The sequence below is a fragment of the Poecile atricapillus genome, chromosome 28, assembly GCF_030490865.1.
Source record: "Poecile atricapillus isolate bPoeAtr1 chromosome 28, bPoeAtr1.hap1, whole genome shotgun sequence".
Taxonomy (NCBI): Eukaryota; Metazoa; Chordata; class Aves; order Passeriformes; family Paridae; genus Poecile; species Poecile atricapillus.
Window position 1 is genome coordinate 2,803,806 of NC_081276.1, and position 12,802 is coordinate 2,816,607.

At 55.1% G+C, this 12,802-nt stretch overlaps 1 protein-coding gene and 1 non-coding gene across 3 annotated transcripts; one reads left to right on the forward strand and one right to left on the reverse strand.

Moving 5' to 3' along the window:
- Positions 1 to 165: 165 nt before the first annotated feature.
- Positions 166 to 272, reverse strand: LOC131589498 (U6 spliceosomal RNA). Its single transcript, XR_009279755.1, has one exon. It is a non-coding gene; the product is annotated as a U6 spliceosomal RNA (small nuclear RNA).
- A 298-nt stretch (positions 273 to 570) lies between these two features.
- TMEM259 (transmembrane protein 259) lies at positions 571 to 12,802 on the forward strand. Of its 2 annotated transcripts, none has more exons than XM_058858417.1 (11): positions 571 to 1,216; positions 3,049 to 3,315; positions 3,613 to 3,778; positions 5,920 to 6,030; positions 6,927 to 7,049; positions 7,370 to 7,470; positions 8,317 to 8,374; positions 8,692 to 8,775; positions 9,253 to 9,385; positions 9,746 to 9,845; positions 10,490 to 12,802. In XM_058858417.1, exons 1-11 carry the CDS (start codon positions 992 to 994, stop codon positions 11,291 to 11,293), a joined length of 2,172 nt encoding a protein of 723 aa, XP_058714400.1. In that variant the 5' UTR covers positions 571 to 991; the 3' UTR covers positions 11,294 to 12,802. The 2 variants fall into 2 exon arrangements, with proteins under 2 accessions (XP_058714400.1, XP_058714401.1); XM_058858418.1 differs by having other exon boundaries at positions 3,613 to 3,724.

Sequence of the window (12,802 nt, forward strand, 5' to 3'; positions counted from 1 at the left end):
ACAGGGCGGGGGCACAGAGGGACAGGGCCTGACACAGGCGAACATCAACCCACAGAGCCGCGCCTGGAGCTCCCCCGACCTCGCGGGGGGCTGGAGCACCCCGAGCCGCGTCTCGGGGGGACAAAAGGATCCTCCCGGGGAGGGGCTTTGAGACGGTGGAGACGAAAAAATATGGAACGCTTCACGAATTTGCGTGTCATCCTTGCGCAGGGGCCATGCTAATCTTCTCTGTATCGTTCCAATTTTAGTATATGTGCTGCCGAAGCGAGCACGAATCACCCTCCCCCCGCAGCGGTATTTAAACCTCCCTTACTTAATAATTTTTACCTCAGTACGAGCACCAGTTTCCAGGATCCCATGCCTTTCCTCACACGTTCACTCTCCCAGACTATGCGTGCTGACTTTTGATTGTAAATCTTCCTCTTTGTTGAAATTTTTTGCCTTTTCGAGGCCGAAGGGCCGCCCGGAGGTGCCGGCTACGCGCGGTGCATGAAGGGAGATCTCCTCATTTGCATGGGGGCGGGGCAGGGCCGGAGCGTGTCCTCCACCGTCCCGTCGTGCCCCGGGCGCGCGTGCGCGCGCATGCGCGTGAGCCGCCGTGGCCGGCGGAGCAAAATGGCGGCGGAGCGCTGAGGGACGGGACGGGGCCGCGCCGGAACAGCTGAGCCGCTCGTAGCGCCTGGGCCGCGCCGCTCCGCGCCGCCCCGCCGAGAGACCCCCATGGCCGCGGGGACATCCCGGCAGCCGCGTCCCTGATGCGTCTGCTCCGGCCGCGCAGCTCCCGAGCCTCGCTGAGTGCCCAGGCCTGACCCGTTGGGCCTGACCCTCCGCCACCCCGAGGCGTCTGCGCCGGGCAGGGGCCGGGGAGGGGAACGGAGGCAGCGCCGGCCCCACGCCCGCAGCCCCTCCGCAGCGCCCGCCCGGCCCCAGCCCGGCCCGCGAAGGAGCAGCAGCCTTTTAGGGCCCAGCCCTCAGCAGCCCCGCCGTCAGGATGTCCGAGAACCAGCCGAACGCCAACAACCACCACCCGGCCAACAACGCCGGGGCCGCCGGCGGCAACAACCGGGGCGTCCGCAACCCCAACCTCAACCAGAACCCCCTGATCAACGTGCGCGACCGCCTCTTCCACGCGCTGTTCTTCAAGATGGCAGTGACCTACGCGCGCCTCTTCCCTCCCTCCTTCCGCCGCGTCTTCGAGTTCTTCGTTCTTCTCAAGGTGAGGGGCAGCTCCTCCTGCCAGCCCACGGCCGGGCTGAAGGCAGGAATTCCACTAGAAACACACAGGTCGTGCCTCTGCTGGCGGTGGCGGGCTGTGTTTGGACCACGGACGCCGAGCTGTCCCCGCAGCTCCCGTTGGCCCCTCCTGTAAGGGGGACATTCGTCTCCGTGGTGGTCCCGGTGTTCCCTGCACTCTGGAGCTCTTCCAGATCTGTAAAGCAAAAAGAAACTGCTGGGCAGCCAGGCTGGTGTGAGGCAGGAGAGGTTTCTGTTTCCTAGCAATCACACTTTTTGGATACATTTCCCACATGACCTGCTGAATTGTTGGAGTTTTTCTGGAGTCTTGTATTTTCTGGCAGCAGTTAAGGCACAGCCCCGTTTCTTTCAGCAGTGCCTGGAATGTGTCACTGTGCTCTGGGGTGACCCCACCTGCCTGCTGGGCGGTGGGGACCCTCCCAGAGTGGCCTGTCGGTGTCCAGAGGTGGCTGCCCTTAGGTAAAATCCTACTCCATGGCTTCCAGGATGGGAAATTAGGGGAAGGGGGAGAGCACTTAGCCAGGCAACAGCAACACACTCCTCTAGGTTTCTACGATTCAGCAAGAAAACATTGAGCACGGCTTGTCTTATGCTGCACAGATATGTTTTCTACTGTCTCAGGAGACGTTTGGGTTTTTCACATCCCTGTTCCCTCTCCCAGTTCTACATCTGCATCCTAGCAAATTGGCTGGGGCAGGGATAGTGCTAACGGTGCAGTGGTCAGGCAGAGTGGCTGGGAGCAGTTTGTGTTCCTTGTGCCTCTGGTCTCAGCTCCTCCCAGAGAAGGAAAAACTTCCTCAGAGCTCTGTGGAGGGCAGCCTGCAGGGTCAGGGGTCAGCAGCTTTCTCCCAGCTCTCCTCCAGCTGCTTTCAGGAGGGAAGTGGGAGCCCACATTCCCACCCCTTGGAATTGCCTCTGGCTCTTCTGTGGCTCCGGCAACCAGGGAGGTGGCTCTGCTTTACCTTCTGTCCCATCTCCGTGTGCAGCTCCTCTGCAGAGTGATGTTTACCAGGCTGTTTGTTCATCACAAATAGGTCAGGGTGGCGGGGCTGATGAGGACAGAGCAGCACAGGGTGGCTGGGAAGGGAGGTCTGAGCTCAGCAGTGCCGCTCTCTGTGCCAGCTGTGCTTGGAGCTCTGAACTTTGGATGTCTGTCTTCACTCCAGGGAATGAGTTTTTTTATTCCACCCTGCTTTGCTGTGGTTTCTGGCTGTTCCTGGGATGGAGGCAGGGCAGGAAGCTGTGGTGCTCTGTGCACTCAGCCTCAGGGACCAGCTCAGCCTCCTCAGGGCAGGACCTGTTCTTTGGGACAACGGATCTGATGTGGGTTTGGATCATCCTAGCCAGGGATGGGTTGGCTTTGCTGAAGAGTTTTTTGCTTTATTCTGCCTTTACAAAGCTGGGCAGGCTTCTCTAGGTTTTAGCAGGAAATTCTTTGTGCTGAGGAGGGAAGGGTCCAAAGGCATGGTTGTGTTTCCATTTCCTTCAGTGTGCCTCGTGGCCTCTTCCCACACTGGTGCTGTGTGTGGTCAGTTTTGGGGACACTGTTGGATGCAGGGCCTGTGCTTTCAGAAGGCTGTCACTGTCAGCTCTCATGAGCAGGAGCAGCTGGTTCCTGATGCCTTTGGTGCATTCCCTGCTGGAATTGCCAAGGTCTGGCTGCTGCATTGTTGATGCAGGGAAGCACAAAAACTCTTGTCCACTTGCCCAAATTATTCTGGTGTTTCACGGGCAGAGAAAAGCTGGTGATAACCAGGGGGTGTGACAGTCTCTGCCTTGTCTCCTGCCCTTTAGGCTCTCTTTGTGCTCTTCATCCTGGCCTACATCCACATTGCCTTCTCCCGCTCTCCCATCAACTGCCTGGAGCACGTGAGGGATAAGTGGCCCCGCGATGGCATTCTGAGGGTGGAAATCCAGCGCAACTCCAGCCGGGCCCCCATCTTCCTGCAGTTCTGCGGGGTCGAGAAGTTCCCGGGAATGGTGGTTGAGTCCACCACTGAGGAAGAGGAGGAGGAAGAGGAAGAAATGACTGTGGATATGTTTGAAAACAGCTCCATCAAGGTAAGGACATGCTCCTTGTGTGTGCTGGAGAGGGGAGCCTGGGTAACGGGCTGGGGAGAAGTCTTGGTTGGAAGTGAAGTCCTTGTGTGATCCCTTGGTCTCCTGGAAACCAAGCCTGTTCCTTGGCTGCTCGTGAGTCCCCACATTGGCCTCTGATGGTTTAACACAGAAAGGAAAGACAGAGAAAATGTCCTTTCGGGGGGCAGGGGGGAGATTTGTGTGTGAATAGAGAGAGCGTAGCAGATGAGAGGTGAAGAGGCTGCTGATGTGCCTTTCCCTACTCTGGTTTTCCAACAGTTTGAGCTGGATATTGAGCCCAAGGTGTTCCTCAAGCCATCCCGGGTGAGCAGCACTGAGCTGCCCCACAACGACAGCCAGGAGTTCTCGTTTAGTGACGCAGCCACTAAAGGTATGCAGCCTCTGCGGGAGACTGTGTCCGAGTTTGAGATGCTAGCCCGAGCAGGTAATCACACCTTCACTGCTACCTGTGCTCCTCCTTCCTCCCATCATCATCCTCCCCACATGTCCCGTGCTGGCTCCTTGAGGCACCTGCACAGTGACTTTAAATGTCTTCCTGATGTGTTTACCTTGGGATAGTCCTGTCAGTACTAACAGCAGACCCACAGCAAGCTCTGCCCTGGGGACTGGGGGGAGGCTGGGTTGGAAGATTTGCCAGGCCAAGAGGCTTCTGATCAACCCCAGGTGAAGGAAGGCTCTTGGCCTGGCATGTTCCTGTGGTGATTGGTGTCAGGCGTCTCAGATGAGCCTGAACCCCCTGTTCTGATCCATTCACTGCCCTCTACAATCCACAGGGATCTCCTGACAGTGACATTCTTTCTAGCATGAGCAGAGTTTGGGCTGTGTTCTGGGTGCTTAGCCAACACCAGCACTTGGAGCAGCCAATTTGCTACAATTAATTAATCCCAAAAGCCACCCAGCAGGTTTTGGTGGATTGCAATACAGCACTGCTGTTCCACTCGGATGTTCCCTGGCCTTATCCCACCCTTTTCCTGCCTGACCTAAGCTGCTCAGACCTTGTAAACTCCAGAGGGAGATTTAGTAGCTTTGTATTATTTAAAATGGAATTCCAGTGTGGAAAAACTTCTGTTTCTAGTAGTTAAGGTAGGAAATCTACTGAGGAATACTTATCTTAAAATACAGATGTGGACTTGGATTCTTTGGGTTTTTTTCCACAAAACTTGCAAGAAGTTGGCCTCTTTCACCACACTGTTGTTCCTGTGAAGGCTGTAATTCTTTCCTCTGCAGACACACTGGGATTGTGGCTGTGGAGGAGGATGAGACTGGGCACTGTCTTGTTCCTTGGTCTTGCAGTGGATTTGCTTGATGCTCATCCAGAGCTCATTAGTCCTGAATTAAAGGTCATTAAGACCAGAGAGCAATAAATGTTTTTGGTGCAGGACCTTTATTGCTGGTGCTTGGGTTCTGAGAAGAGTCACATTGTGCTGGGCTGGGACACTGGTGGGAAGTCCCTTGTTTTGCTGAATGCCTGGTTGGAAATGATCCAAAAAAAGAGAAGAGAACAGACTGTTTCCCAAATTGGCTACAAAATTCACATATTTAATTCAGTCCCAAATACCTGATTTTTTGTTTTTTTCCAGGTTTTCTGTCTTCTCAGTGCACCAAATTTAGTTTAGTTTAGTCAGAATATTTTACCATGAAAAAATCTTTTATTATACAAAGGAAGTAATTGTTGATACTTAAACTCTTGATTTCCTTTTGGGCTTAAAACTGTTTATGATGGAAACAAAAGACAAACCCAACAGCCCAGCTTGTGTTTGCTGCCCAATAAGGGGATCAGAGGATCTCTGTCAGTCCTGGGTCAGGTGTTTCTCTGTTCAGTTCTTGTGTCCCTTTAACTGTCACTGTGGTGCTGGGAGCTGCCTGACAGCTGCTTCCCCCCTCCTGGAGGTACACCCTGGCAGTCTGAAAGAGCAGGGATTAAATTGCTTGGCTCTGGCTTAGCAGGAGGTTTTGTCCTTTCAGAGATGATGTAGCAAAAAGGCATCTCTTTGGAACCTTTCTTGGAAAAAAAAAAAAAACAACAAAAAACAACCAAACTGGGGAAACTTCAGGCACCACCAGTTTTTGGGAAAGCTGTAATTGCTGCTGCCTTCAGTTCTGAAATGTAATTGCAGCAGTGACCTCAGTCCCCTGGGAAGTGCAGGGCTCTTGCCTCTGGAGCATTTACTTGGTGTTCAGGAGGTGTAAAGTGGATTTTCCTGCTGGTTCCCAAACAACATGGGAAGCAGAAATTGAACAGAGCAAGAAAACGTGGCTCTGGGCTTGCCAGGCAAAGCTGTGGGCAGGTTCTGGGTACAGCTTGGAACTGCTTCCCTGAAGCTTTCCCAGAAGTCCCACATTAAGGACTAATGTCAAGGGAATGGGCTGTAATTCCAAAGAGTTTATATTGATTTATGTTTAATTGGTTGAGGGAAGCCTGGAGCCCATGTTTGCAGCCAGTTCCCTTTTCAAGAACACGATGGGAGGGAAGGAGGGAGGGAGCCCAGAGGGGCTGTTTCTTTGTGCTGGCTGTTTGCAGGTGTGGGTGTTGAGTCTCCTTGTGTCTCTGTCTCTCTTTCCCAGTGTGGCCACAGGAAGAGTACATTGTGGAATACTCTCTGGAATACGGCTTCCTGCGCCTGTCCCAGAGCACACGGCAGCGCCTCAGCATCCCTGTCATGGTGGTGACCCTGGGTGAGTGGGAGGCAGCCCAGGCAGGGCAGGGGGTGCAGGGGTGGGTACCTGCAGTGCAAAGATCTCCACACCATCTCTGGGAACCCTTCCTGAAGCTGGTGGTGCTCCCTTCCCACGTGGGAGAGCTGCTGTGTGCAGCCTGACTGCCTTTAGTAGGTCACAGCTTTTCAAGAGGAGCTTTCTGAAATGGTGGAGCCTTCAGTGAGCTGTGGTGTCATGCCCAGCACAGTTTTCCTATATGGAGCAGGGAAGAGCTCTCTCCCTGGCTGAAGGCACTGAGGCTCTGGGCTCAGTGTGGAGCAGCAGGGTTAGAGCCTGGTGGCCAGAGCAACTGTGCAGATGCTGGGGACAGTGCTCACAGATCTGTCACGCCGTGTGTGCTGCTGTGCCCCTGTGAGCACCAGCAGGTCATTTCCCTGAACAGTGCTCTCTTCTCCTGGCATTGGCTCCATTAAAATCTGTCCAAGTCGGGAACATGGCCTCAGACCTTCTCGTGCCAGCAAACCTCCGTATCTGTTAGTGCAGCAATTAGAGAGGAACTCGTCACTTCCTCCCACTCAAGCTGAAGCAGAGCTGGATGGGGATTAAGCAGCTTTCCTGTGCAGTAATGGGCAGTCAGGGTGAGCCCTGAAGATAGGCCAAGTCCAGAGGGCAAATTCCCTTTGTGTCTGTGCCAGCACAGAGTGTGACATCCCTGACAGTCCTTAAGCCTGGACTGCCATTTGCACTTTAGTGTGGCTGGATCTATCATGGGGTGAGATTTTCTCTCCCAACCCTCCCAAGATTGGTTTTACTGCCCCAGGTAGATGCAGCTCTGCTGGCACAAGTATCCCTCACCTTGTGCCTCTGTGGCTCCAGGTGTGACCAGTGTTAAGGAGTTTTTGTGTTCTCTCTAGATCCTACCAGGGATCAGTGCTTTGGGGACAGGTTCAGCCGCCTGCTGCTGGACGAGTTCCTGGGCTATGATGACATCCTGATGTCGAGTGTCAAAGCTTTAGCTGAGAATGAGGAAAACAAAGGTAAGGCCTGGAGGAGTCTCAGCAGCGGCTGCTTGGAGCAGTGGGTGTTTGTTCTGTGGATGCCTGACTATCATCTTCTGACTATTGATTAATCTGTAATGCAGGGAGCAGCTCCCTGTGTTATTGTCAAGGACAAAATGAGAGAGGCAGGAGGGGAGAGGTGTCTGGAAACATGATTTCCTCCCACCTCACTGCCCTGCATGACAATGAGTGCTGCCCTGAGGATTTGCTCCAAATCCTGTTTCTTTAGCAGGCACTGGAGCTTGGTTCTTAGTCTGTGGCTTAATCACACTGAGCTTGTGATTGTGCTTTTTCTCCAGGTTTCCTTCGCAATGTGGTGTCTGGGGAGCATTATCGCTTTGTCAGCATGTGGATGGCCAGGACATCCTACCTGGCAGCCTTCGTCATCATGGTCATCTTCGTAAGTCACTGTGAGCTGGGCAGTGCCTGGACTCAGCCTGGTGCTGGCAGAGAGTGGTTGGTGTTACAGCAGAGCTCTCATCTGCTTTTGAAGTGTAGTTGGTGGAGGATAAGGCCCTACTCTGGGGCATGTTTGCTGGGGTTTCTTTTTTAAAGTTCCTGAAGTCCACCAGTGAAATGAACAGGAGAGCTGACCTAAAATGCAGTGTTGTATTTGTTGTCAAAAGGGAGCTGCTGTTAATTTCTAAGTGTCCTTAAAACACTCCAGCTGTCAGTACAGGGTGCAAACATTTGTCCTCCAAGACTTCTAAGAGCCCAGACTGATTTGCCAGGAGCGATCAAGATAAACCAAGTGATGATGTGTGAGATGAGGTGTTCTCAGATACACATCAGACAAGATCCCAAGCGATAACAACCCCGTGTTTGTTGTCTTGGGTGGCTGTGGGTGACTGTCTCTTTGTGTGTGGCTGTCCCACCCATGGGGCAGGTCTGTGCACAATCACACTGTGGGCACTGAGGAGGAACTGAGCGCCGGGAGGAGAGAGATGGAGAACGGGAAAATCCCTGCTCCCAGCTCTGTGGGTTGGTGTGGCCCCAGTGCAAACATTCAGGATTGGTCCCTTTACAAACAAATCCCTTACTGTCTGTTCCCCTGCAGCAGCACTGAGATTAATTGCTGTTTGTGAAGCTCTAATTACTCTTTGGGAAATGGCTCTGCACAGCTCCAGCTAATGAATGTGGGATGTGCAAGCCCAGGCTCGCCCAGGCCTCTGCCGCACTGCTATTCCAAGCGACTCCCTGCACCCGTGGGGCTCTAATCAGCCTCCCCTTCTCTCTCCTGTTCCAGACTCTCTCTGTCTCGATGCTGCTGCGCTACTCACACCATCAGATCTTTGTCTTCATCGGTAAGGACTGGCTGAGGGGTTTGGGCTGTGCTGGGCACTGTGCCTGCTCCAGCACGGGGTGCTGTAGAGTCACAGCGGGTTTGGGTTGGAAGGACTTTGAGGATCGTTAGTTCCAATTCAGAAGGGTCCTGCCTGTCACTGCACAGGGAATTCATCCTCCTGCTCCCAGTCACTGAACTTGCCAGAGCTGTTCTCTGTCCTGAGAAGTACTGGCTGAGGACAGAGGATGTGGCTGTGCTGAGCAGGCAGTACTGTGGGATGGAGGGTTCTGTGGCCCTCCATTCTCTCCGTGCCTCAGTGTGTTTTCTCTCTTGCAGTCGACCTGTTACAGATGCTGGAGATGAACATGACCATTGCGTTCCCTGCTGCTCCACTCCTCACTGTCATCCTGGCTCTGGTTGGTAAGGACTTGCCTCACTGCTTATGTCTGCAGCACATCCCTCTGGGATCTGTGGGAAGTCTGATTCCCTGTTCCAAGCTGGCCACGGCAGGTGGTTACTGTGGCTGCTCATCACAAGGCAGAAGGCTCTGGAATTTGATGGCACAGTGAGCTCCATTGTCCTTCTGGGTCCCCCGGAAAAGCAGCAGTTTGTTGGGAAATCCAGAATCCGAAGCTTTGTCTGTCCCTGGAGCTCATTGCAGACTTACACTCTGTGGCTGCATTGCATTTGTACAATTTTAATTCAACAAAACCTCCCAAAATCTGCGCTGTGGGGTGCAGCTGATCTGTGGGACATGGCAGGCAGAACATTCTTGCAGCTGCCATAAGCAGAGCCCAGTTACCTGCCCTGGGCAGGTGCAGTCACAGCCCTGCTCTTGAGGTGACAGAGGACCACTTCCCATGCCCTGCCACGTGCTGATGTCCTCTGTGTCCCCAGGTATGGAGGCCATAATGTCTGAGTTCTTCAATGACACCACAACTGCATTCTACATCATCCTCATTGTGTGGCTGGCGGACCAGTACGACGCGATCTGCTGCCACACCAACACCAGCAAGAGGCACTGGCTCAGGTAGGGGCTGCCTGTGGCCACATTCCCTCTGCAGGTCCTCCCCCAGCTGCTCTGAGTCCTTCCCAGCACCCCCAGGCACAGCAGCCTCCACTCCTAAGGGTATTATCTGTGAGGCAGCTTAGGAGCTGTCCCACATGTCATAGGATCCAAAGTGCAATTTCTCCACTTCGGGTTTGGGCCTGGATCTTGAAATCACCTTGATCTTCCCCAGCCTCTTGTTTTGTCCTGTTCATAGACAGACAGCTCTAATTATCTGTTAATGAGTCTGTGTCACCCTGTGTGAAGTGCCCCAGCTCAGGCTGGTGTTGGGAGGAGAAGGAAGCTCCCATTTTTCCTGGTTTTTCGTGTCTTCTTGTCCAGATTCTTCTACTTGTACCACTTTGCCTTCTATGCCTACCACTACCGCTTCAACGGGCAGTATAGCAGCCTGGCACTTGTCACCTCCTGGCTCTTCATCCAGGTGAGTCCCTTGAAGGACTGCTGCACCTTGGGGGACTTGGTCAAACTTCCCCTCGAGCTGGGTTGGAGGAGGGATCCTTACTTCTGTGAGAGATGGAGTTACACCTAGTTTGGAAATGGAGCAGCAGGATGAGGTTGCGAAAGAGGGAATGTTTGGATGTTTGGATTGCTGCCTCCAGTCCAGCCATGGGACTGACAATAACCTGATGCCACATGGGTGTTGGGAAGGATTTCCATCCTGTCCTTCTGGAATAAATCCTGGGGAGGGTCTGCCTTGCAGAGGAGCTGACAGGACCAGCTCCAAGCTGATGTGTGATATCCTGGATCAAGCATACCTGTTGGGAGTCTTTGGTTGTTGATCTGCTGCAGGGTGGGGACAGGGAATAGAGGATGGCCCAGAGGAATGCTGTCATCCTTCTTTTCCCAGTCTTTGAAAGTGAAGAGGGCTTGTACTCTGTTGCCTGTCTTCAGAGGGAAACTATAAAGCAGCTTGCAGCAGTCATAGTAGAGGGGATAAATCTTTCCAAACTTGTTGCTGACCTTCTGGGTGTCAGAGCAGCTGGATTCTTCAGAAGTTTGGTTTTCTTGGGATGTGGTGGCCTGTGACCCAGGCCCAGGGTGACACCTTTCCCTTTCCTCCACCAGCACTCGATGATTTACTTCTTCCACCACTATGAGCTGCCAGCCATCCTGCAGCAGATCCGGATCCAGGAGATGCTGCTGCAGAACCAGCAGGTCGGGCAGGGCACCCAGACCACGCTGCAGGACAACCTCAACAACAACACCACGGCTGCCCCACTCGAGGCCGGGGGCCGGCGAGCCCCGCTGGCCAGCGGGCCCCCCGGGGAGGGCAGCGCTCCAGCCACCCTGACCCCCGGCGAGGCCTCCAGCGTCATCGCCGCCGCCGCCTCCGTGGGCAGTGACCTCAACTGGGTGGCCGAGACGGCTGCGATCGTGACGGAGGCCTCGTTTCTGTCTGACCTGAGCACGACCCTCCTGGACCCCACTGTGGTGCACGAAGCCGTGGCCAACGGGACCCCTCAGGAGGCAGCCACGGCCTCCGGGTTGGTCGCCCGCATCAGGGTCAGCAGCGAGCACCCGGAGACGGCCGTGGGCTCCATCACCATCGAGGTCACCTCAACGTCCGTGGTGGCCGCAGCCGATGCTCCCCCCGCTGCTGGGGCTGCACCCCCTGCCCTGCTGCAGGAGGGGGTGGCTCCCAGCCCCTCCCTTCCCAAGCAGACTGAGGCTCTCGAGGGCTCAGACAGCCGAGCAAAACCCAGTGGCAAAAACTGCACGGGCAGCAGCAGCATGGCAGAGCCCCTGGCAGCCTCGGGGGGGGACAGTGACCAGGACAGAGGTTTGGAGGACCGGGGGGAGAGCAGCTCCTGCCCAGCACCATCAGAGAGAACGCCCAGCTCAGAGCCAAGCTCCAGGAACCTGTCCTGAGCCCCGTTGCTGTCACTCTGGACTGCTGGGAAGGCGTTTGGATTTTGTTTGTTTCTATTTCTCACTTCACCATCATCCTTAACCCATGGATCCCTCTGAGCAGAGCCAGAGCAGCTGGGACAGAGCAGAGCTGCAGTGACCTCCCTCCCCTAGGAAAGGCACAGGGAGTTGTGGGAAGCATGGGGGGGTTTGGTCCCCTGGCCCACACGGCTCTGGGGCTCCTCTGAGACCACAGGTGAGCCAGCCACCTGTTCCCACCCTGCCCTGCTTGTGCCCTGCCTTTTCCTTGTCCCCAATCCCTGGCTTTGCAGCTGTGTTTGCAGTCCAGGTGCTGATCCCAGGTGGGAGCTGACCTGGGACAGGCCACAGGCCTGGCAGCTTTGTGGTTAGAGTAGGAGCAGATAGAGCAGGCAGAGAGTGTCCAGCCCCTGTGGGGGAGCCACAGAGGTCATTCCTGGTCACCTTTCCTGCTCCTGAGGGGAGGAGGAGATTTTTCCTTCCCCAGGCACAGAGTTTGCCCAGGCCAGGGCACAACCAAAGCAGAAAGCTGCAGCTCAGCCCCGTTTTTTTCTGTCCTTAAACTTCCCTTGGTGGGTGGGTTGGGAGGTGGAAGGTGCTGTGTCCAGGTGGGAGCTGCCATCCCAGGAGCCATGAGTGATGCTTGGAGGGAGCTGTGCTGCAGTGGGTGCGTGGGGCAAGGGCAGCAGCTCTGTCCTGCACAGCTCTGCTCTGGGTGAGGCAGCTGCTTTCCAGTGCCTTGTCCCTCCTGTGGGACACGTCTGTGTTTAGGATCAGCCCCATCCCAGAGGAGAGAGTGGCTCCTCATGCCTGGACTATTGCATGAGCTGGTTTAGCAAAAAACCAAAACACTAAAGCCAAGACATTTCAGGTTTTCCCATGTTTGCCTGGCATGGAAACCTCACCAGGAGGTGAGGCTGGCAGAGGCTGACCCCTCTACCAAGAGGCTGAGCTGGGGGGCTGCCTGTGGACCCCTGCAGAGGGGCCAGATTTATGCCAGGATGTGCTGGAAGGAGGGTTTGTGCAGGGAGATGGAGCAGAGGGAGGCAGGATGAAGCTCTGGGAGAACCATGGTGGGACAGGGCAGGGACAGGAGGTGACACGTGGGCACTTAGCTCTTGGGGACAGCTGGGTCCCTGCACAGATGTCCCCAAATTCAGTGTTGTCCCCCTATGGCTGAGCAGTGTCTGGAGTCCATCTCCTTTGGGGGGCTCTGTGTGTTTCAGTGTTACCTTGTCAGGGGCTCAGAGCCCCCTCTTCACCCCTCTGCCTTTCCCACCTGGGTGCCCCCTTTTTGTTTTTCCTTTTCATCTGGAGCAGCTGTGGTGCTGCTCCAGGCCAGGGGGACTCTGCTGTGACCAGCAGGTCAAATCTTGCTGCTGCCAGCACTCCTGAGAAGGGGCCTTGTGGCCAGCTGGCTCCCGGCCTCTGGAGCGCTGGGAATGACCGTAGGCTTTTCAGAGGAGTGGGTGGGAGGGGAAGGGGGGGACA

Bases quoted from the DNA above. Each gene is read 5' to 3' on its own strand.
- TMEM259 (XM_058858417.1), top strand. From the start codon at position 992: ATGTCCGAGAACCAGCCGAACGCCAACAACCACCACCCGGCCAACAAC. The intron at 7,050-7,369 runs GTAAGGCCTGGA...CTTTTTCTCCAG, and splicing joins TGAGAATGAGGAAAACAAAG to GTTTCCTTCGCAATGTGGTG. The intron at 9,846-10,489 runs GTGAGTCCCTTG...TTCCTCCACCAG, and splicing joins CCTCCTGGCTCTTCATCCAG to CACTCGATGATTTACTTCTT.